The 26145-nt window shown below is 37.8% G+C and overlaps 1 protein-coding gene across 2 annotated transcripts in view; it reads right to left on the bottom strand.

Moving 5' to 3' along the window:
* The window catches only part of LOC134540202 (brefeldin A-inhibited guanine nucleotide-exchange protein 1), a 289907-nt gene that overhangs the window by 233204 nt on the left and 30558 nt on the right, over positions 1-26145 (bottom strand). For both annotated transcript variants that reach the window (XM_063382784.1, XM_063382793.1), the window contains exons 7-11: positions 20932-21074; positions 11041-11275; positions 9089-9258; positions 8819-8997; positions 6369-6564 (exon numbers count right to left, since the gene is read on the bottom strand). In XM_063382784.1, the coding sequence (XP_063238854.1) occupies positions 6369-6564; positions 8819-8997; positions 9089-9258; positions 11041-11275; positions 20932-21074 (923 nt within the window). The remainder of the gene's footprint in view (positions 1-6368; positions 6565-8818; positions 8998-9088; positions 9259-11040; positions 11276-20931; positions 21075-26145) is intronic.

Here is a 26145-nt window from a genome sequence, read left to right as displayed (position 1 = left end):
CTTACCCATAACTCATATGAAATCACATAAAATATAAGTTATCTATATAGTTATGTTGGGCACAAACGAAAGCAAAAGTTCATTTATGATAAATAATAATACTTAAAGTGAATTAAAAATCACCTAACTCAGTTACCTCGGATCACACAAGAATCTTTAAATCGAGACTACTAGGTGAAAGTTAAGATAATTATGTTGTGCCATAACGAAAACCAGAGGCATTAACAGGAACAATAAGTTACTAGGCCGAAACAGTTAATAGAAGGGGCTCACTGAACACAAAACTTCAGGCCTAAATACATTAAACTTTCGTACCTTATATTTCCGTAGATAAAGGTAGCCCCGGTAATTAAATATTACCGTAACATTCGCCCTGGCTCAGGGGCGCAACAGTTCACTTATTCAGTGAAATATCTGCTGAAAATATAGCTGAATTCCGCGTCGGAAATGTCCGACGCGGCCACACACACCAGCCACAAAAATGGCACCAAAAAAACTTCCTTCTTCATTGTTCTCTCCAAAATTATATCGTCAAATTTTTAACAATGCCTAAATTTTCCATTTAAAAGGTCCGCCGATCCATAGACAAATCACCTTCTCTTAATCAGATCTCTTTTCCAACCATTAAAACATAGAGAAATTGCTACTGCTCTGAGCAATAAACTCTAGAGATTATTACAATTGAAAGACATATAAACAAACACTGAAAAATATTTAAACTAAAGTTTCAGTGTTCTGAGATACTTAGTATTATCACAATAGCTTCCTGTAGTACCTGTTTCTAGGGTGGAACTCAAAACTTCTTCAGTGATAAGCCTAAGTGCCCTGACATTCTGTGGATATTTATTCCCCAGTAACATTTGGCTTACTCCAAATGCTGATTGAAGACTACACACACACACAAACACACACTGGAACAACAGTTTCAGGAAACTTTGGAACGAATAGGAAATGGTCTTTGTTAAGGAATCCATCCCAGCATTCTCCTGGAGTGATTTCGGGAAAAAATAAAAAACTGAAATCAGGATGACTAAACCCGGGAAACAAACCTGTGTCCTCCCTAATGCGAGTCCAACGAGCTAATCCTTGCACCAGCTCGCTTGGTTTTCATTGAGGGAAATTTTGGTTTATAAATGTAGTTTCGATGACATTTAATTAAATATAGGCGAATGTGGTAGTGTGATCATAATAAGCATAATAAACAATGTTCAAATTGTAATTTGCTAAAACATTTTTCTATATATCCTTTACAACATAATATATAAGAATAAAACGAGAAGACCTAACAGCTTGGGACATTATTATAGAATTTCAGGTCGAATAAAAAAAAAGTGTTTAAATTACAACATTAATTTCTCTCATTGCGATAAAACTGTAAAGTTTATCAAAAATATTGAAGACATCATTTTTGTGAAGAATTTTACGATATTTATTTCATCTAACTACAGAAATTTACGTAAGACCAACGGTTAATTAAATATGATCAAAAAAGTGTTTTCGGGTGCCATTTTTTCAAAAAGGCGGCGATTACCAAGGGTGACAAAGTGGCACCCGGCAGATTCGCAATCAGCGGAAAAAACTGAATAAGAATGAGCCAAAATATCTTTGTCTTCCAACATTTCCAGGTGATGCTAATTTGATGGTTTGGCGACCAGACTAAAACGAGCAAAGGAAATTAAAGTCAAATTTGCAAGCGATACAGTGAGTGCATTTGTTTCTGCAAATATTCCCTTAGAGAAGCTAGATCACCCAGCTATGAGGGAATGGTTAAATGAATACATAAAAGGTAAAGGTAAGTCAAGGAAATGTGTTACAGTTCTAACGTCCTAATAAACACAATTTGATGGGAAAGAGGCCGGAAAATGTGTAGTAAAACAAAATTATAGTAAAATAAAAAAAAACTTTTGAGCCTGAAATTTTACATGTACTATAATTAGGGACAGGTACTTTTCGCGATAGCGAATCACCGTCGTTATTTCGCGAATTTGGCCCTTTTTTTACGAAAATGTGAATAATGCGATTTTCCACTGTTTCGTCGCGAATTTGGTCAAAATTTCATTATTTGAAGCTTAAATTGCCACGAACACAAATAATTTAGATATAATTCATCTTCCGTTCGTAACACCAGCGCACCAATAAAAAAGAAAACAATAAAACACTACATAAAAATACATTTCACCGTGCCGACAACATTACTAGGCAAAACTAGGTAAACAATTTATTTTCTCCAGCCATAACCACATTCTGTGGCAATAATATCACGGCGAGGTTAACGACCACAGATGACGGTAATCCAGGACCATTTATATTTTGCATTTTAAGATTACAAGCTTCAACATTTGTTTCTCGTGCCATGAAGTTATCAAAGCAAAACGCGTTGCTCAATAAACGTGTTACCAACGTAGCAGTAAAAGAATGCGAGAAAGAACACGAACGTTTACGAAAAACTGATTGTTGTTCAATCATACAATCAATCGTGTTCGGTAGATAAAAACGATACCGCGTTCGGAACGCATAAATTTTGATATCAACGAAAATTACAAGTGTGTTTTTTCTTCATAATTTAGTTAACCATAAAATACTTCAGGCAATTTTAAACTGCAACAAACAAATTGATGGATGTATGTAATTTTTTTTTTCTTCGGTTGTGTTAGGTTACTGCACATGCGTGCATTTATTATTGTTCGGTGGCTATTCATTGCGGTAACTGAACGAATATCGTGTTGACAGTTTTCTCGCTGCTTTGCGATGCCGAAGTATGACATAAACACACTAGATAGGGCCAAAGAATTTTCTTCTGATGGTCTCTAATCGACAGATAAGGCAGTTTTATTTTGTAAATACTGTAATTGCAGTCAGTTGGGACCGTAGAGACTCAATTGTTAGGCACATAAGCAGTGAAAAGCACAAAAAGTCACACATTTCTTCCCCTGCCACTGTAGCATTGCAGCATACTATTGGTGTTTGTGCGCAGCAAGCAAAAAAAAAAAAAGGAAAACTGATGCGCATTGTTTTGCTATGGAGATCACTGAGGTGTTCCTCAAAGCGAACATCCCACTTAATAAACTTCAGGACCCCAGTATTTTAAGCTGGATGAAGAAATACGTTGAAGGTTTATATTTATGCCTACATCAATATCTGTAATCATGGAGTGGCTTAAATTTAGAAGCTCTCAAAACCAAACCCAACTTAAGCTAGTTGGAAATGGGCATTTTAAAACTAACCTAAGCTAATCTTACCAAATATAAAATAACACTTACCTAAACCAACCAAACCTAAAACTAAACAAACCTAACTTTTTTGGCCTAGCATACCACCTGAGTTAGGAATATATTTTATTGACAAACCTTCCCTCTAAACCCAAAAGTTTTGACATTCTGGAAGAGTAGCTAATCTCCTTGTCTTTAAAGCTTTTGAGTTTGAAGGGTTTTTCACTTCTAAATGTTAGTTTTAACCATTTTGATCATTCATAATTGAGTTCATTTAACTTTTTCTTAAAAAAGGTATGCTTAGATACATATCGCCGCTTTTTTTCCTCACCGCTTTTGGCATTTTTGTTTACCGCTTTTCACGAATTTTACTCACCGAAAAGTTCCTGTCCCTAACTATAATCCTTGTAATTAACTAATTTTTTAGGGAACCCTTTGTTACATGTTTACCAAACTATTTGGCGAAAGTGGCCAATTCTCCTGACAGGAAAAAAATTAGGGATGGGACGAATCCACATTTTGGTCGAATCCGAATCCTTGTTCGAATCCTTAGTGTTTGTCATCGAATCTCGAATCCCATCCCACACTAAACTTCACATGTTATTAAAAAAATCACACATTTATTTTAAAAAAATACATAGGCCTATGTATTAAAAAAAAGCACATGTGTATTTATAAAAATTATAAAATAAGTGCATAGTGTATACGCCTGATATAAAATAGAGACAAATAACCTCAAAAACCACACATGTAAGTTTTCATCTGTCTAATTCTCTGTTAAATTAATCCTTCCTATGTTTTCAATAAAATATGTTTGTATAACAGACACTATTTAAAAAAAGTTACGTTTTTTTCTGCAATGTTATATCATTGAAGGTTGGAAATGATCGAGTAGTTATGCTAATTGACAAAATACAGCGTAGTTTATCTATGTTTGCGCTATTTCCGTTACCTTTACAATATAGTTTAGGTATACAATTTTCTACAGCTGGATGAACCTCAGTTCTCTGGTTTTGAACCGAACCATAGCAAAAAAAATTTCGAACCGTGCCGAACCGAACCTCATACATAAATAATTGTTTTGAATTAAAATGAACCGACCACCAGCATTTTGGTCTTTAACTGAATGGTGAGAAAGAAAGGTTCTCCAGCCATATGTAAAATTAAAACATTATATAGCTTAGCTTTATTAAAACACTGCAAAACATTTTATAAGTAAAGTTTATACAAAAAATAATGAAGGAAAGAAAACAGTTTAGAGAAAATCATATACTTTTAATTCATAAAGAAGTTCCATCTAAATTTCCAAAAGACTATCTTCCTTTTTCAGTGTACACCAACCTTCATTTAAAAAAATATATTATTTTAAAGATGACGAACATTCAGCATAAGGCCACATAACATATTTTTGTGGTAGACATAACCTAACATTTTTAATAAGTAAAACTTTTTAATAGGACATAAAAAAAAGTCGAATGTGAATTAAGTTACCTATCTACCTACATTACAAAACCCGCTGACTGCAGTTGCTGTTTTCTTGGAAGAATGCTGCTCGTCAGAAGAAACTTAGACATTTTTTGGGGTGGTTCTGGGTCATCTGGATCGTCATTATCTTTTCTCCATTTGGAAAACTTAAACGACGTAAGCCTGCTCATCGCAAATCACCTCAAGAACAATTATATTGTAAACGTAACGTAAGAAGTGTGGTTATAGAAATTTGCGTCGGAAAAAAGAAAACACGAGAAATAATGATGGCTGCCGCGACTACGCTAGTCAACTTAGTACCGTACTGTAAAATTTACTGGACCAGTACTTTTAATAAACAAGATTAAATTAATATTTTCAGTACCTGACTGTTATAACCAAAAAGGCCAAAGAAAATAAATACATCCCAGTAATTTAAAATACGTACCTAATTTACGTAATCATTTTCTACCGCATTTGTCTTGTGTTAACTTGATCACGTTAGTTTTACCGAAATACGAGTGTTCTCGTACATGCGCTTTAGTTTAACGTATGGGGTACGTAATCTTTGGTGATTTATACAACACTTCTCGTACACGCACTATAGTTAAAGGTATAATATACAATACCTTTGGCATGTGTACTATAGTTTATATTACGTAGTACGAGAAATGCATACAAAATTTTCTAAAGTAAACAAAAAACAAAGCGCGCCTATATGAAAAAATGCTATGCGAGTTATGCGACGATTAATAATTTTTTTTTTATTTTGTCTGCGCTTGAAACTGTTGAGGCGACGATTATGCGATAAAAGTCGGAATATTACAAGTAATGGAATTTTGTTGTGTTGTTTTGTGAATGGTCTCAAATGGGGGTTAGAAAATTATAAAAACATATGTTTTTTTTTTAAACCAACGTTCAGTTTTTCGAAAATATTTTAAGAGGTTTCGAACCGAACCGAACGTAAGGGTTCGGTTCGGTTCGAAATTTTCGAACTTCGGCCAGCACTACAATTTTCAATTACTACCTAAAACTCTTAAAAACCCACTTCGAATCCCACCTCGAATCCTACCTCGGATCCTACGAATCCTCGAATCCATAGGATTCGGTATATTCAACGAATCCAAGATTCGAAAATCCCATCCCTAAAAAAAATAATTCTATAAAGTTTGTGCAGGAACATAGCATAGGCCTATTTAATACTCAAAATGTTTAAATACATAAACACAGACTGTAAAATTCTAGACACTATTTGTGATGTAAAATTTAAGTATGTAATGTGTATTCAAAATCTACTAGATAACATTTCCACTTAGTGATTGCTGTATCAAGTATCATGTACAGCTTTGTGTGTGTATCATGAAATTAAATAATTAGTAGAACAAATGCACTAATTTAACAAAAAAAAAATTTTTTTTTTACCGAAATATTTTTTTTTAACCGAAATATAGCACCGAAATCTTATAGTTTATTTACCGAAATCAGGCAGTTTTATTTACCATTTTTCATGGGCTCTACCTCTACTAAATGTTGAATGGTTTGTAAATGGTGTGGTAACACCTGTAGCTCTGCACGCTCTGCATGCACCTTACGAAAAATTTAGCATAACACTGCTGTTGAAGGTCTTTGGCACAAAGATGTGAAAATGCCTTACACTGCAGTACATGTAACAAAATAAAACAAAGGGTCACTCACAGGGTGATGCCTGTCTCCCACACCTCCTTGGTCTGTTTGAGGACCTGCAGCTGTTCAGGGGTGTCTGGGGCCTCTCTATTGCCCCCGCTGGGTGCTGCCACGGCGCTGTTGCTCGAGTTGAGGCTGTTGCTGCTGCCGTACAGATGCTGCGAGGCCTTCGCCTCGCTGTCTGCCTCCTTCACGTACCTGTCTGCCCCTGCAAGCAACAGTCAGCCCCTCAGACTCACACTGTAACACCTCTCTGGCCACCGTGGGTGCACACCAGCTGGATACTTCCTCCACAACATGGAACAAATTCATAATTTCGAAAGTACTTATACATGATCCATGTATAGAGACAGGTGTTTTCGGTGAAAAAATTTGCACAATTTCGTTGATTTTAGTGTTTAATATGTCATTTAAGAGTAGAACTACACAGTTTGTCTGCGTTGTTCAGGTTTTAAAAAATGCATATTGTATTTACTAGGCCTAAACATGTTACAAAGCACAGTACTGGAAACTGTTTTAAAAAATTTATTGACAAAAAAAAGCTCAAGTTCTAACCTAAAAACAAATAAGTTACGTCTATTTTTACCTGTGGCTAGGTTATATCAACTTTTTCCAATAAGTGCTGTAAAAAACATGACTCGCAGCTATATGAATATTTCAAGAGTAGCTAGACCTAACAAAATTTATTATCGTAACGTTCTGTTTATCTGCTTAAGAATGCACAAAACTGTTAAAATATTGTACGCTTTAGCACCTACCGGCAATGTACTTGTGCATCCATTGACGAAGTTTCGGGTCATCTAGTTTATCAATCGGTATGTTCGCTTCGATAAAAGCTCGAGTTGTTGACATAATGAACTCATTCTTGTCAAATTTTGCTTTTTTTGCAGTCAACAAGGCTGATTCCAGCGAAACTTGCCTTTTTGCACCGGATTGTTGACTTTCCTTGTTTTTGTGATGCGAGGCACTGTTTTTTGTGTGTTTCAAGCACGTGTCTTTCCGTTGCAACTCTATTCTAACGTTGCAGTACTTTCACACGAGAATTTTTTGCTCTTTGTCAAAGACATAGAATCCTTCGCTCGCAAACTCCGCCACCCTGTCAAATACTGTCACAACCATTTTAAAATCAACATTTTACGAAAGAAAAGGAGAAAAAAATGTTTGATTACATCTACGCCATTTTAACAAACTGTGGCAAGTGGCGACTCTGGCGAGGCGATAGTGCGACACGAATACGACTTCCTAGACTATCAAAAGTCGTTAACAATTGATTATAATCTACTGCTGTTATCGAGTCATCAAAATACGGACGTTTAGCTATTCAGTGTGTTTTTTCGTAATTTTTTTCGTGATTTCTCTAAATAATTGATAATTTCACATTTTTAAGTTTATGTATATTAATTTCGGTAATATTTCGCGATTTCGTGCATCACGAAAAACACCTGTCTCTATCCATGTAACATTCACTCTTGTGCACAGGAAGTTGGAGAGCCATGCCGAAAGCTTAAAATCACATTAATTCACCAAGAAAAAAAAATAAAACTCACATGGAAAAGTGTGGATTGTGTAACCATACATACTGATTCAGTTTCCCCCAAAGTAACAACAAATATTTTGGTGTCAATGTATATATAGTGAAGTAGTGCAAATCTCATTGTTCACATCTTTAACATTATTACCACATTCTGTCCGACCACGACGGAGTACAATAAGCACTGCTTCCTGATACTATTAGTGGAGTTCACCACAACATAAGATGGTGGCGCGCACACACACAAAAAAACATATTGAAATAATCACCACTGTAGAAATGTCAAACTGCACATCCCTAAAAACTAATTGTAATTTTAAACATGTATAAAATCATGAAATAAAGATTTTTCAAATAGGTACACCACTAATTTGCAAAGGGATATAGATCTGTTAATAAAAAAGGAGTGCGTAGGAGAAGAAACAAATCACCCAGATAAATGCCATTAGATGAGGCAGTCTCAGACAAGATAAAGAGTCCGACCCCACAAATGAACATTTTTGTTCCACCCAACAATAGTCAAAACCAAACATAAAACTACTTGTAAAAATAAATTTTAATACAGAAAGGGTATTCTTCCACAGAAGGAGGATTCTCCATACAACGGGTGTTTCCTACAGAGTGTGGACTTAAAACTGTTGAGGATTTCTCACAAAATAGGATTTTTTTTTTTTAGGAGTACATATTATGCTGGTTATGATTTAAAACTTAAGTCAGATTATTTAAATATAAGATCTTGATTAGAATATAATTTTTTGTTTCTGTAAATCACAAGAAACATTATTGACCAAACTTTTGTTGTTATTACAGAGGAATTAAATCTTTCATAAAAAAAATTAAGATATTCTATTTAGAAATACAATATATAAAAAAATAAGCCAAAAACCATCAGCCAACCCTGCTAGTAGGAGCAGTGTGCTTGGAGGCTCACCCAGCGTGGTCTGCGAGTTGGGGTTCACGTACAGGTCCTTGCTCCACTCCACCATGCACTTCAGGATTGAAACAAGGCACTCAAGGCCCCGGATACGCATGCTCTTCTCCTGGTTGGGCGTTGCGCCCAGTTCCAGCGCCTGTCGTCCCTGCGCTATCTTCGACAGATCATTCACCAGCCTGCACCAATCCCCACCATTACATTCAGTGGCAACACAATAACTGTGAAAAAAAAAGATTCTGGAATGTTTAGAAAAGTTGCGACACAGACCTCTCGAACAGGTTGGCAGCAGACAGGTCACAGTCGTAGTTGACGTAGATGTCAACCACACTCTGCGCATCTGCGCAGATCCGTGTCAAGGCCTGGATTACCATCCATTTGTGCTCGAAGGAAGAGCTGGACGTCTCTAGGATGTTCAGGAAGATCTCCTTGAAGAAGACCTGCCAACGAGACACAACGCTCGCCATTGGCACTCATACCCACTTCGTCTTACTTCTGACTCTTGTGCCTCTGAGCTGGTAAGCACCACAAAACAAACCTTGCAGATAACAAAATGAAAAGATAAGATAGTGTGAGATGTTGATCTGTAAAGGAAACAAACATACTAAGGATTTCAAAGACAATTACGCTCACAATACATCAAATGATTAGTGTCAATCATATCGTAAACCAAGACCATTCCTGCATGCTTGGTACAGCTAAGCAAAAGACAAAATCATTCATGCATATTATTAAGGGCCGGAAAAATTAGAATCATGCTATAGATGCTTTTTTTATGCTAACTGCTAACATACACTTTAGATGCTATTTTTTGCTAGTTTCAAACATCTATGCTATTTTAGCTAATTTAATAAATAAATGCTTTTTTCAGAAAATTACTTAAATTGGCATTTCCTTGTAAAATTATTGTTTATAAAATATTACATTACTGCTACACATATATTATGATGGTTTTGAAATCATTATACATAATGTATCTTCGTACACTTAGAGAGGAAAAAAAAACTCTTTGTGTAGACTTTCAGTTACCTGACTCACCTTACATTCATAATTTGCTGTTTGTCACTTAAGACTTATCGGCACTTAAGTTAATTCACAAACACAAATCATTCATCATCTTTGCACCAGATTTTCTCCTCTCACAGACAAAAGGTGTATGATTGGCTAATAAGATAAAAACAAAACAGTGGGAGTATAAAGTAAACCGCAGCAGTACTACAGATACTTGTTCACCCAAATGTTACACTTGACCCTTGTGAGTTAATGGTTATCCTCTTCTACACTAGTTTTTGTGTCCATACGTCATTATATTGTCATGTCTCTGAGATACAACCAAGTTACATGCATTCTAGATAACTTCTAAATATAACCCAAACCAATTAACCCAGTTGATTTGTGAATTATTTTATGAATTAAACCAGTGACTTAATGTTTGCTAGCTGATTTTTTAAAGTAACATATGTATTTAAATTATTTTTGTAATTTTAATCCAAGAAAGCATGAAACAATTTTCTTTTGCACAAAACTGCACTAGAGGCTTAATTGTATTTGTATGAATATTAAATCACAAAAATTTAGAACGTAAATATTAAGTTTCTAATAAGTTGCATTTAAAATGCTTAATTCAAATTAATAGATGCTAATTTATAAAATTATAGATGTTAACTTTGGAAAAAAAAATAGATACTAATTATAAAGTACATAATTATATATATATTCCATTTTAACTCATTACTACATTAAATATTTATAAAATTCTCAACATCAATGACATACACACAAGCCAGCTCTATCTTGTTTACTGCCAAATGACAAGGTAAATGGGTACAAGCCACAATAAACAGAACATACACTACAATGTTGTCTCTCTACAACCAAAATTATGCAACAAAAACATACAAGTACTTCAAAACCAAATACTAAACATCAAAATGTGAAAATAAAAACAAATAATTAAAAAAATAATATAACATACTTTATCATTAACGACAAAATATGTATCTAATATTTAATTACATAAATAACTCATTTCCCTTTGGTTCTGCTGAAATATTAAAACAACTTTTTATACTTTCTTGCTTTCTACACCCATTTCCTATCGCCACAAGTAATGCTAAAAGTAATATAATTGTTACTTGTTTACACCACTACATTATCCACTATTTGACATTTGTACAGAAAAGAAGTTAAGCAGAATGAAATGCAAGAGAATGTGCAGGCACCTCAATCTGCATCTTGAGGTGCATCTTGAAGTTGGAGAGCAGGGTGAGGAAGATGGCCAGGGACAGCTCGAACACTTCTGGCACAGAGGACACACCATTCTTGGAAAGAGCCACACACAGGTACTGCTTGATGGCCGTCACGAACATGTCGTTGGCCTGGAACACCGGGCCAGCGCTCTGCAGTATGGAGAGCAGCAGATGCAGCGAAAGTATCTTGGAGCGCAGCTCGTGGGACCTGCCATCACACCCACCACACAGTTACACACAGTTCGAGTCAAGGTGCCACATGCCTTATAAAAAACTATAAAAGTTGAAAAGTATTATGAAGCCCTCAAAGAACAACAGTGATCTAGAGAACTGCAGAACAGATGATGGTCACCTGTGACCCTCACCAGTTCATCAATTTGGAAGTACACTCTCTGAATCTCTGCAATTGGACACTACAGTGTTGTAGCAGTCGAGACAAGACATTGATGGCTGACACTTTGAAGACACTCACTGCTAGGTGCAGAAATTTGTTGGTGCTTAAGGGGCCCATCTAGTAAGTCATATTTGTGTTAGTGAAGTGGGATAATAAGTGAGATGCTCAGTTGTGCTTCTATTGAAGTATTGTTAGGGGTATGCACTTTTCGTGTTTATTTGTTCACAGAATTTGAGGTTATTTTTCTGGAAAATTGGTGTAGTTTTTCTCTGAAAGGGAGGTTATATTGACTACCAAAATGGATAACAGTAATACCAATTTATATCTCAAGTGTCTTGAAAATTGTTTTAACACTTAATACACACCAAATACTAACTACTTAATATTAAAAAAGATGACATTAAAAAGGTATAATTGAAATTGAATGTCCAGAATTTGGAGAAGTATAAAGTCATTTCTCAATTCTTATTTAAATACTTACTGTACTCACTGAATTGTTCACTTCAAATCATTGGCAAACTGGGACCTTACTGCTTCAAAATTATTACAACACTTAATCAACACAGCAAACACTATTTAAACTGAAAGTTAACTTAAAATAAATAAATATCAATTAAAAACAACACAGTAAGTAGGCTACGCTCACTAAGTTATTCACAGCTCAAATCTTCAAAAGAAAATATGGCCATTGTTGCAAGTTTTAACTCTGTGAGTGTTGTTATTCTATCCGTCAACACTGTATTGTATGAAGGCAAGAACCGTTCACAGTCAACATTGGCACAAGGGAACCAAATCGCTTCAAAACACTTGGTCGCAAAATCTGGCCTCGTTAATTTCACAACTCTCAAAACTGTGAGAATGTCTGGACAATTTCTTACTGAAACCTGCTGGTTCAGTGCCGCTTGCAACTGACAGAGACCTGAAGTTATTTCTTCAGTATCCAGTGAAGTAAATCCAAAAATATTTCTAATATTTTCAACCAGGCTTGGGTTTACTGTTGCTAGGATGATATATTTTGGATCCAATACTTTAAGGTGTTCAAACATTTTTTTGCTGGGATCCTGTGCCATTAAAGAAGTCAACTTTGCTTGGGCTTGTGAAACTATTCTTTGAAGTGACAGTTTTGCTTCTGCTGCCTTAGTTGGGGCAAGAGACTCTAGTGCACTTATCAAAGTAAACACCATTTGAAACAGCTGTGTAGCATAGTTTGAGATGCTCCAGTTCACCATGTAGCAAATGTGAAGTTGGATATGATGAACCCTCCAACTTTAGCATCAAATCCACCAATTCCTTGGCATGCTCCTTTACGAAAATTGCTTGTACATGAACAGCTGCCAGATGCTGTTTGCTGATGGCACTTAAGTATTCTACACCAGCATTCTGAAGCGCTTTGATTTCATCTTTTTGGCAGAAGTCAGCAATATCAAGCAAATAATCTGCAAGGTAAAACACAGATGTGAACCAAGAGTTCCACCTGGTAATTACAGGAATGGGGAACAAAGGTCGTTTCTCTCCGTACTTCTCTTCTAGTTCTAGGAAACTTGCGTACAGGTGTCGCCTTTTCCTAGCATTCAAAAAAATGTTCTTTACCTTAACAACTGTAAGATTCAGCTCCGACAGTTCTTTGATCCACACCCCACCAACAAGATTGAGTTTATGTGGCCAGCACTGCACATAATGTACTAAATGATCGCCAACAATGATTTCCAAAGCTTTGCTGCACTTGACCATGTACCTTGCAGAGTCTGTAACTAAAGATCTCACATTGTCATATTTGATGTCGTACTTATGCAAGGAATCAACAATTGCTCTTGTGCATGTAGTTTCATTATCTGCAGCTAAAAAATGTAAACCACCCACAACAATTTGTGGCTTATCAAAATCATCAACAAAAAAAACGAAATAAAACAACAAACACACATTTTCCCATACGATCTGTCGTTATACCGCAAAACAAATCCACTCGTTTCTCTTTCAGGACTCTCTTTAGGTCTTCTACTCGCTGGTATGCCAAGTCTTCCACACATTTTTCTCTCAAAGTACTTGCATTCGGCAAATCACCAGCTCCTTCTATGTACTTATCGAGCCATTTCTTAATGTTGGAATTATCAAGTTTTTGTAAAGGTATATTTGCTTTAATGAAAACCTCTGTGGTGTCCTTGATGAAGTTAGTCTTGAAATCTGTCTTCTTTGTGATATTACTGAAAGATGCCGATATCGAACACTGCCATTTTACAATTTGCTCAGCAACAATTTCTGTTACCCGTTTCTTATGTTTTTTACTGCCTATATGCTTTGCACACGAGTCTTTGCGGTCCCTTGTCACAGACACATTACAAAAACGACAGAAAATGGTTTTTTCATCGTTTGCATACAAACCGTGTTGTGAAAACTCTCCGGCCCGTTTTTTGGCAGTCACTACAGGTTTCAGAATTTTTGTCAACAAAAGTAATTATGGTAAATTAACGCATTTTTGTTAAAAATATTTGTTACTTCGGATAAGTATGTAGGCCTAAGTCAAGTAAGTATTACAGAACAACTACCCCACCACGCAAGTTAAATTCATACCGTTTACAAGTTTGTCCTATTCCACCACGCACGGGCACGGCCGTAAACAGCAAGTAACGACGTGTTGTGTAGCTACTGTGTATTTGTATGATGTTTTGTGTACAAGTGTATCAAACTATACTCACGTCTTTGCTTACATCGTTCAAGTTATTCAAAACATTCAATTTCGCCTCTATACATGTTTACACCGTTTTTCCTACCATAAATACTAAAAACATCGTCACATGTTGGCGTGTGAGAGGAAGCAGCGCATCGTACTCTAGTTGAATTATGGCGGCCGTGTTGTGCACCAGGTTAGGCCTACGTTACGGACTTCGTCAGAAGTACGTATTTTTAGCAAAGTTTTTATCAAATAGTTATGGATATCGGGTTTATTTGTTTTCAAACATTAAGATTCGCGTAAAAATAGTATCCTTTAATGTGGATATCGGGTTTATTCGTTTTAAAATGTTAAAATTCGCGTAAAAAATTGTTTTATCCAAATGTGAATTTTGCATACCCCTAAGTATTGTCTTTTAAAGCAAGTCTTCTCATCGTGCATAGGACAACTATGATTTTTGAGCGATAATCTTATACAGGGCTTGTAACAGGTAAAAGGCTAAAAAAAGTGAAAAAGTGACTTCAGATTTTTAAAAAAGTGACTTTAAGTGACTTTTCAAGGAGTAAAAATTGACAAAGTGATATGCGTAAAAACAAAACAAAATAAAGAAAATGGTCCTCCCCAACCACCCCTTAACATTTTCCTTATTTACTTTTTAACTTTTAGTTTTATTACTTACATAATACATTTAACAAAATGATTTAAAATGTTGCATACATGAGCTAGCTCAAAGATTATTCACTTGTTTTAATTGTAACAATTGAGTTCAAATACACACAACATCCTTTCCAGTATAAATTAATTATTACATATAAACTATTATAGAGCATTATTATTAATAAACCATTACAAAGTATACAAATGCAGATAGAAACCTACATAAATTGTTTCAATAACAATTGTGATTTTATTCAAGTGAATGACATACAGCATATAGTATTTGCAATACAAAAAAATTTATAAAAAAAACCCAATTACTTATATATCAAATTGAAAGGCTAATATAAAAATTCAAAATATAAAACACATAAACACAGAAAGCTTTTTTAATACACTTACACATTTTCTATACAAAACAAAACTTCAGTCTTTCTTTTTTAATGACTGTTGAAAAAAGTCTTTAATCAACATGGTTTTTTTTTTCTCTATTGATGTAGTCAAAGTTTGAGGTACACGCTTTGTTTCAGCAGCTTGAACTTGGACTTTTATAGCCCCTTCAATCATTGCTTGGGTCAATGCAACTTCTTTGAAGTCTTATTTTCTTCAGTGCTTTTATGAGTCTTTCATTTGCTTCATACAGAAGTGTTAAGCTTAGGGGTGTGCGGGAATAGGGTTTTTTACTGCGGGAAATTTTCGGGAAAAATAAATTATTCACGCAGGAAACGGGATGGGATCGGGAAAATTAAAAAAAAAGCAAATTTTTAATTATAATATGAGAAGATGGCCATTTAAACATTTCTTGCAAAGTTAGTTTTTTTTTTTTTGCTGCTATTTCTTTTGTCTGCTTCACTTGCCCTTTTTTCAGCGGCGACTTCATAGTTTTTAGCATCCTCAAATTCTTTTTTTATAGCCAGACGTGCTACCATGCTCGTATCTCAAAACTTTTTTACACGAGACACACTTTGCCAGGGATTTACTGTCAGACGTTCAAAATACATCCAAACACTTTTAGGTTTACAAGTAACAAGCTGATCGGTTGCGACATCCATTATTTGTAGGTTGCTAGTTTGTTTTAATATAGGAACAGATACTTTGCACAAGCCTTAATAACGTAACGTCAGCCGACAAAGCCCGCCAAACTAAACAGTAAACAACTATTTTTTTTCTCCCAAAGCAAAATCATAGATGTTTAGATACTCGTGAGCAGTGGTGTAAAACTACGCGATTTCATATTTTTCAAAGTGCCAATACAGTTCTCTACATCGCCACTGCTATCAAGTAATGAGAACGGTTACGCTTCGTTAAGAAACGCAAGTCTAGTATTTCTTATTTCTTTGGCGAAAAGATTGGATTGCACATGTGTTTTGTTTGTGTCTAAGGACACAGTGGTTTTAGGTTAAATATTCGATGGTGACGGCAATAACGTTATATAACTGACTATTCACGTATCTTGCAAATTTGTACCATTGAAGAAATATATTTATGAACGCATACAATATTTACGGTACTCTATGTACGTTTTTTATATTCCAATTAGATATGTGTAAACGATTATCATAATTCACTGCACACCATAGCTGTCGCTACGATCGGCATACCTTTAAAAGATGTTTTGCGTTTAAATAGTACGGAAACCCTTCAAAAATGTACGAATCCATAAATAATATTGTTGTAAAAACAGTTTGAATTGATAGAAAACATTTTCACATGATTAGTAAACATTTGTAAATTTTTAAAAAATTTCCCGAAAAATTCGGGAGTAATAAAATTCCCGCCCGGCATTTCGGGAAGCCTATTTTCCCGACTTTTTTCCCGAAGCGTCGGGATCCCGCACACCCCTAGTTAAGCCACTTCCTTCAATTTCTTCATATTCCTTCCTACATTTCTTCAACTTTTGCTCGTCCTCTTCAATTGTTCTTTTCTGATTTTTCAACTTCTCTAGTTGTTCTTTTTCTTCTGCTTTTCTTTCTAGATCTTTCTGTTCTTCCAGTAACTTTTTTTCTCTCTCCTTTCTTTCTCTTCTAGGTAGGCATTATAACTCTTGTAAGCAACACGTCCCATTCTCAAGAGCTCATCCATAATAGGGACTAGATATGGTTTATTATCATACTTTTTCAGTGCACTCTTTACAGTCATTATTGGATTTAACGTTCTTTCAGACATTGAGGCCCGATCAATTGTCAAAGTCCTACATGAAGATGAAAACCCCCTTTCTACATCAGCACTACTATGTGAAAACGATAATGCTGCTTTCACAATTTTGGTTACGTTAGGGTACTTTGAACCAGTGCCACATACATTCTTCAGCTACATGAACTGTGTCCAGTACACATCCACCGACACACATGCAGTTGAGGTTTCTTCCTCTCTTTGCAGTAGTTTCTATTCGTCCAATAGCAAGTCATTCGGGACGTCACATGGCATAGCTCGTGATATTTCAAGTAGGCTATGATAGCTCTCTGGTATACATCTCTTATCAGGATTGAGACAGGATAAGCTCTTGAGAAGAGCAGAACCAAGTGATGACTTTTTGACAATGTGCTTTATACTTTCAGTGAAATGTTTTTGAACACCCAAGAAGAATAAACTCCTTTCCTTTTCAGATGTACCATTCAAGGCATCCCCAACAACAATATCATTAATGGGAAGCAAATTATGTGTACAAAACACATCTTCAACACAGTCTAGTTTTAAATTCTTTAGACAGTCTGTGGTGCAGATTCTTCCACGTAAGGTATTTAAGTAATGTAAGTAAGTAATGATTTAAGTCGGGAATGAAGCAGATGAATTAGAGGTTCATTTCTCTGAAAAAACTCTGTTACACTACTAAACAATGTTGCACTTGAAATTACAAACAATATTTGAGCTTTGATTGTAGGCTTTTTCACTTGACGGACAATTTTCAAGTAGCGTGGGGTTTCCATTAATTTTGGTTTTTTTTGGGGGATGTAGCTCAAAAAATACTTGCGCACAGCAGTCCACTGCTCTTGTAACCTTTTTGCTGCTGAACATAATGTGAGCCACCGACTTGAGCAATGCTTTACAAAATTATGTTTTGGGAGCTTCAAAGATAGCTGGCCATCCATCAAAAAAATTGTGTGTATCCAAAACAAGTTCTGAAACATCTTCTCCAAATTCCGAAATGCCTTTAAGAAATGCATTATGTATTGTGTGGATGTTGCAGGTACCTATATCAATCAATGGCTTTCATTTATTCAATACACAGGTGTCATTAAAGTTTAGAGCAACTGACTTATTGACATTAGGACCATCAGATCCAAGCATCAGCAAATTGGACAAAGGAAGCATCATTCAGATTTTCTATGATGACTGAAGAAGTGGCTGCACCTATGTAAAAGGTTTCTAAATGACTGAAAACAATTTTGTTTTGAGTATTTGACCAATACCGCACACCAGTTTGGAGCTCCTTCATTCCAGACGAATTTGTGGTTTCGTCATAAAGTAAAGTAGGAACCTACCATATCTTGCATTTGAAGTTTTTTGAAGTACGGACCCAAAGCATCACTAACCAAGTAATGAGCCTTGTTATTTCCTAAAGAGAACTCTTGCAACACACTGTCACCAAACATAACTTTGAATGTTTCTTGCAGTCCATTGCATGAAGAAAATGAATAGTCAGAAGCAACACACATTAAACACCACATAAGCTCAGCTGCTGTAGTTCTGTCTCTGTTATTGTACAACAGCACTGTTCCACCACTTGAAGAAGACGGGGCAGATGAACAGGATAGGGGTGAAACTGTGAGGTGAAGTTGGTTAGATGTCTGCTTGATTTTAAAATTTTGTCTGTGTTTTAACATGGATGCATGTTGTGCTATTGCCTGAAAACCCTTGCTCACATTTATCGATTTGTCACATACTATGCACATCAGTTCACTATCACTGCATCTTTTTCCCCACTCTTTCACCAAATGTCCTTCAGAGTCATTTCTTTCCAGCCATGAAGATTGAAATTTACACTTCCCCATTTCAAATCATAAGCCACTTCAGCACACTAATTATGAAATCTGAAACAAAGAAGATATAATGTTAAAACACACAACACCACAATTTATTCAGGCTTATCTATACTATAATAAATGAGCTATAATAAGGAGCTATAACAATAAAATGGAAATAGTGATAGAAAATCAAGAGACTTAAAAACACACATTACACTTGCACATGCAAAAATTTTCTTATCAGCCCTATCTACAAAGCAGTATACACATTAATTTTAAGTATTATTACACCACAGTTGCCCAACAAAACATATACATAACTCACTTTCAATTTAATGCAAGTTTTTAATGAATAAGAAAATGTTAGTATTATTATATTACAGTAGCCAATTTACTACTTAATGTTTAAAATGTAAGATAGGGGCTTATTTGTCTTTTACTAATTCAGCATAGCTGTTAAGTCCTGAAATAAAATGCTACACCATGCTGGATTATGACAGCATGGGAGCATACGCCCATCAGAAAACATTCATTGGGGCAAAACAAATTACGTACATAGAAGTTGAATATTATATTAATTACTTGAGCATATTTGAAGTACAGCAAGCCTCCATGTACCTTATCCTTATACTTACATAATAAAATATTATATCCAATCCAATATACACTGGAAACAGTGAAGAAAAGTGACCAATGCAGTGAAAAAGTGACAAAAAGTGACACACACAAAAAAAGGGGGGGAAAAAAGTGAAAAAAGTGACTTGTTACAAGCCCTGCCTTATATGGAATGGAAGATAATAAAATAAGGTGTAATACTTATTCCTTGAGTGCTTTCAAGAATCTGTATCAGGTGCTTCATGTCTGAAATTTATTCTGAAAAAACATGTTTTAACCATTTGCACTTTTATAAAAATACAGTTTAAAAACAAAATACGGAAACATAACTACAGTATTCATTCGCCCTCAGCATATTCCCAAAAGCTTTTCATAAACAAACTCCACCCTGATATCAGTTTTTAAATTGTGTGGTTTTATCTGAAGCTCTGTACACCATGTGTGTGTGTGCAGGTAGATGGGCCCCTTAACCACCACAATTACACCCATAAGCCAATATTGTATTTTTATTATTTTCTAATTGATGGTAAGGAAAACTGTGAGACATTAATACACTAAATACACTATTACATACACGTTAATACACTATTCCAGTAAATAAACTTATGAAAAATAAGCACTATGCACACTAACTGCAAGACATCTAGGGAGATGAATAAACCCATTCAATTTTCAGCAAGTACATTTGGGACATGAAATTCCTTACCCAACTCCTGCCCCTCTACTCAGAAGCTACCCTCTATAGGAACAAAGTGACAGGGTTTGAAATACTTGTTATGGTTTCAGTGGCTATCTCACCACAAAGAAAGCCAAGACATGAGACTCGTCTCATTCAGGGGTTTAAATGAGGCACAGGTTCCCCAGTGGAGCATACTCAAGGTTGAAAGTCGGTAAGACAAGCATAGACAATTTTTGGTGTAAGGCCACTATTTTGAGCTAGATCTGGTCCTCTTGACACACACTGACAGCAGCTCCCACAGAGAAAACTGAATAAAGGGAAAATGAATCAGATGTGGAACTGCCTACGACAATCTTGCAATCTTTTTCTAGGTGCACAAAGCCATACAGAAGCACATTTAAACAGAAAGAGGAGACATGTCCAGAAACGAGTAGTCTGAAGCAATAAACCACAGGCAGACGTACATGTTTTGAAGTACAGGAAATTCTGACAAGCTGAGAAAGAAACAGGTCGCTGTAACGAGTCCCTAAAGGTAACAAAAGAGGCAGACGAAGAGCAACGATTACAGTGGCTCTTTTATCACATATCTGGCTGGGAGAAAGGGTAATAACTAATAAGCACATCACTGATTGTTGGAGCATGTTGTGAAGGTGGGGAAGGGAGGGAAAGAGGTGCTGCTTCTCTCCCCTCACACAACAGGTGAGATTCGACAGTCCAAGGTGACTGCAACAGCTTCCACATCAATGTTAAAGGGATGGTCACAGTAGCCCTGCGTGTGAGAGACAGAGAGGGAAGAAGAGGTAACTGATGTCTGTGGTAGACGTGGTGCACAGCAAGCATTGGACAACAGAGTTGGCAAACATGAGAGGGGAAAAGCACCACTCACTTGGGGTCTGGCTGGCCCTCGGGAAGTGGCTTCATGGACAGTTTGCACAGAGCTCGGAACACAAGAAATGCATCCTTCTGCAGGATATGCGTGAACTTTGCTGTAACTGTAGTGTCCGTGTCGTTTCCTGCGTCCATACTTTCCTGGAACATCCAACACTGACATGAGCAACAAGTGATGGATATTCTCTGTCACAGGTCAGTATGAGTGGAACACAAGATGGAGGAAAATGTATACACACAGTCAAAATTAACTTTTATAATTCCCACATACACCATTCATATTTAATCTTCTAGCATTTAAAGAACATTAATACAAAACTTAAAACATTATGACACCTACATTTTTTTTTTTTTTAAAAAATACAATCACTTTTTTTTGAATTCTGAGAAAAGGAGTTCAAGTAATTTAAAAAAGTGCGAGTACATAATACCTCTAACGAAGTTCAAACCTACCACTTCACCTTAGTGCTTGGTTAAAAACCCATCTGCCATGCACCCAAACTGCAGCCCCGTTCAATCACTGCCCACATACAGAAGTCCTATCATTAAGGGACAAGATAATATGGTTAATTGCGAGAAAACCAAAATAACACTGAAAAGCATGTCAATACACTGCATAGCACCGAAATGCAAGTTAATACTTCACATAGCACTGAAATGAAACCAAGCAGCATTTAACCAAAACTAAATTCAAATTGTAAAAAAAGTAATTTTTAAATGTTTGAAACACATGAAATTTCATATTTCGGGACAAAATATTGTACCATAGTTTATAGATCAGAAAAATTTATTTAATTTGTTTTATTATTCTTTCATTGAATCACTTTTAAACTAATTTATTACACATTATTTCATAGCAAGAATGCAACATATAAATATGAACACTATTTTGTTAGAGCAAGTATTACAAAACAGCATTTATAAAAATAAAACCATAAAACCTTGTCTCTACCTGTTTGGAGTGTGTATAGTGTACATAGGTATTTAAGTATTTTTGCTGACGTTACGTGTGCAACAAATTTGAGACTGAACATTCGAACATTTGAATTCCCGCGCTGCACAAGTAGCAGCGCCACCCCTTCACAGTTGGCCACCATGGTTCCAGATTTGGCAACGCTGCCAAGGTTGGCAGCGCGTCGGACTTCCGTCAGGAAGTCAGTTCATCGTGTGTTTTCGTGATGGTAAGTGTGGCTATCGGGCCCGCTCACCATTGTTTTTCGTCTCGTAACGCAATCCGTTGCAATCGTTGTTTGTACAGTCAATTATTTCGCGTGATGCGAACATTTGGTCCTCCGGGCCGGATCTATTTGTGCCGGCGTCGCTTTCGTTGTTTCGGCGTGTCGTGTGCCGCGTGGTGAACGTTTTTGTGTGTAGGGCAAATTTCTTGGGTATGTAATTTTCTCTAACCTTTTGTGCTTCGTTGAACGTTGAGTTTGTCTCCGCTGTAGTTACTCGTGCGTCACCGAGGTAACATTTACCGGCATACTTCTCACGTGGTGGTGTTTTAGGTTATGTGTTGAGTCATTGTACTACGTGACTATTTACTATGGCGGATAAACGGTCAGCGCTGATACGCGTGCGCATCGCAGAGAGTCGCCTGAAGCGGGCATTTGACCTTTCTCAAAGCGCGCGTGAGGACCCCTCGCAAAGAAACTTATTTCTTGCAACAGTGCGCGACTTGGAAAACATAAAGGAGCAGTTCGAAGTTGACTGCGTCGCGGTGGAAGCAGCCATCGGCGAAACAGATGTGGACGTAGCTGAGCACGCTTCTCGCATGGAAGCTTTCGATGATAAATACTTCCAAATCAGGGCCGTTGTAGCCGGCATAGAGGACTCAAAGGTACAGCCCTCCAGCCAACCACAGTCTCAGGTGAGCAAACCACGGGTGGCCCTGCCGAAGATATCACTTCCAAGTTTTGATGGTAGTCCACAGCAATGGCCCAACTTTTCGAACTTGTTCAGTACACTTATCACCAATAATAGTGAGCTTTCCCCTGTAGAAAAGTTAGCCTATCTGAGATCTGCCCTCAGTGGAGAGCCTTTAGGGATGATCAGTTCCTTGACTATGTCCAATGCCAACTTTGATGTGGCCTGGAAGCTACTCGCAGGGCGGTATGAAAATAAGCGACTTGTCGTGGCAATACACGTAGATGCACTCTTGCACGCACCAGCTGTTACCTCTGACTCACCAAAAGCACTACGCCAATTGTTGACAAACATCACTGAGAGCATTTCTGCCCTGACGGCACTGGATGTGCCAGTGACTCAGTGGGACTTGATCCTGCTTCCTATCCTATGCAAGCGCTTAGATTCTTGTCTTCAGACACAGTGGGAAATGTCGCTTACTAATGAGTTCCCTACAGTGAGTGATTTCGTAAAGTTTTTGGAAAAGCACTGTCGCGCTCAGGAGGCTGTTGCTCAGTCACGTGGCAAGTCGTCAGGACTGCAGCCGCCCATGAGAAAATCTTCTCCACCATTCGCTGGCTGGAAGCAATCTCGTGGTCAAGCGCTGAATAGTTTAGTCAGCTCCTCACAGACCTGCGGTCTGTGTGGTGGCCCACATGCTCTTGTAAAATGCAGTAAGTTTAATCAAAGTGACCCTAAAGATAGGTATACCATTGTGAAAAGACAGGATCTGTGCTTGAATTGTCTTTCGCCTGCACATCGAGCCAAAGGTTGTCCATCGTCAGCATGTCGTCATTGTGGAGCTCGCCACCATACTTTGTTACATTTTAAGCAGCAACCACCCGAAGGCAGCGGTGCATCTCCAGAAGGCTTCAATGCTTTGTCAACAGAAGCTAATTCTGCGACAGTTGCCGTTACCGCCGCAGCCCCGAGCTGTTCTAAGACTGTCCTGTTGTCAACTGCTCAGGTAAACATCCTCGACCGCACTGGTACACCATTTGTTGTTCGGGCACTGCTTGACACTGCTAGCCAAGCTAGCTTCATTTCAGAGAAGTGTGTTCAGAACCTGCGGTTAACTAAAAGGGGGACGCATTTGCCCATACAGGGCTTATCCAACACCCCTGTCAATGTGGCCAAATCCTATGTTTCAGTTGTTATCACACCAGTTGGCATCTTAGCGTCTCAGTTTGCGCTGGATGTTTTTGTGCTTCCTCGTATAACCAGTAGCGTGCCAGGTACAAAGTTGTCTGATAGGGTTCGTAAATCTGTGGCACACTTGCACCTTGCTGATCCTGCCTTTGACACTCCTGGTCCAGTCGACCTACTTATTGGTGCTGACCTGGTTCCGTATTTAATGAAAGGTGGAAAGATTGATGGGTCTCCAGTGGCTCTAGACTCTGTACTAGGTTGGATCCTGATGGGGAAGGTGGAAATTGGACAGACTTCAACCAACATGACATCCCTTTGTGTTTCGCTGGTGACCTCTCATCCCCCATTACCTGATGTCATGAGAAGGTTTTGGGAGATTGAAGAATTTCCCCTTGTGAAGCATCAGTCTCCCGAGGATGTACACTGTGAAGAGCTGTTTGTGAAGTCTTACACAAGGCATGAGACCGGCCGGTACAGCGTTGCGTTACCGTTTTGTCAACCTGAGCCAGAGTTAGGGTCCTCTAGACCTCAAGCCATTAATCGTTTGCTTCGCCTGGAAAGACGTCTCAAAGGGGACCCTGCCCTCAAGCAGAAGTATTCCGAGTTTATGGAGGATTATCTCGCGATGGGCCACATGGAAAGAGTCGCTGAGACAGAAATGGACTGTGCCCATGCCTTCTATATACCTCACCACGCTGTCGTGAAACCAGACAGCTCCACTACAAAGGTGCGCGTTGTTTTTGATGCATCAGCCAAGAGTTCCACAGGTGTGTCGCTTAATGATACTTTGTTAACAGGGCCAAAATTGCAGCAAGATATTTTTAATCTACTATTGAGCTTTCGTTTACATGTTGTAGTTTTCACGGCAGACGTAAAACAAATGTATCGCCAGATCCATGTCCATCGTCATCATCAGGATTATCAACGTATTGTGTGGCGCTCTAGTGACGCAGCTCCAGTCCAGGACTACAGGCTGAAAACTGTGACCTATGGAGTGTCTTCAGCCCCATTCTTGGCACTCCGCACTCTTAAGCAGCTGGCTGAAGATGAGAGAGAACAATTTCCCACTGCCTCTCGAGTGTTGTTGTCGGATGTTTATGTGGACGATGTTGTTACGGGTGCGCCGTCTGTGGACTCTGCAGTGGCCATGCAGCAAGAGCTCATCAAGCTTTTAGCGAAAGGGGGATTTCAACTCCGAAAATTCATGAGCAACCATCCGACACTCCTGAATTGGCTTCCTGCTGAGGATATTGAAACCCTCCAACCGTTAGCCTTGGATCAGGACAGCTGCACTGTAATCAAGGTACTGGGACTACAGTGGAACCCCACCTCCGACACATATTCATACAAGGTCCGAGCCAGCGCCTGCCCTGCGACAAAAAGGACAATTTTATCGAACGTGGCAAGGATTTTCGATCCTCTCGGTTGGTTGACACCTATCAGCATGTTTGCAAAATGTCTCATTCAAGTCCTTTGGGTTCAAAATCTCGACTGGGATGCAAAACCACCACCAAACATATTAGACAGCTGGAACAAGTTCAACAGCCAGCTCCCTCTTCTGTCTGCACTCAACATCTCTCGCCTTGTCAGGGGAAAACAGGGCTGTTCCTATCAACTTCATGGATTTTCAGACAGTTCAGAATTGGGTTATGCAGCAAGTGTCTACCTTCGTGTGGTTGATGTTGATGGGACAATCACAGTACACCTGCTCGCTGGCAAATCTAAAGTAGCCCCTGTCAAGGCCCAGTCTCTACCTCGGTTGGAGTTGTGTGGAGCTCTTCTCTTGTCTCGGTTGCTTCGTCACATGATAAATGTGCATGGAATGGAACTTGAATTCACCTCCATTGTTGCCTGGACTGATTCACAAGTAGCCCTAGCGTGGATCCACTCTTCATCTCATGAGTTAAAAACATTTGTGGCAAATAGGGTTAGTGAGATTCAGGACCTGACCCCTTCAAGTTGGTGGAGGCACGTGCGTTCAGAACACAACCCTGCTGACTGTGGCTCACATGGATTGTTACCTGCCCAGATACTTGACCACCACCTTTGGTGGACAGGCCCTGCATGGTTGACGTTACCTGCAGATGAATGGCCTGCAAGTGCTTCGTGTAGTGACATTTCCGATTTGGTCCAACAGGAGAAGAAGTCGTTGGCATTG

This window comes from Bacillus rossius, chromosome 1 (assembly GCF_032445375.1).
Source record: "Bacillus rossius redtenbacheri isolate Brsri chromosome 1, Brsri_v3, whole genome shotgun sequence".
In the NCBI taxonomy this organism is placed as follows: Eukaryota; Metazoa; Arthropoda; class Insecta; order Phasmatodea; family Bacillidae; genus Bacillus; species Bacillus rossius.
The sequence above is the reverse complement of the archived record's forward strand: the minus strand, read 5'-3'. Positions and strand labels throughout refer to the sequence as shown.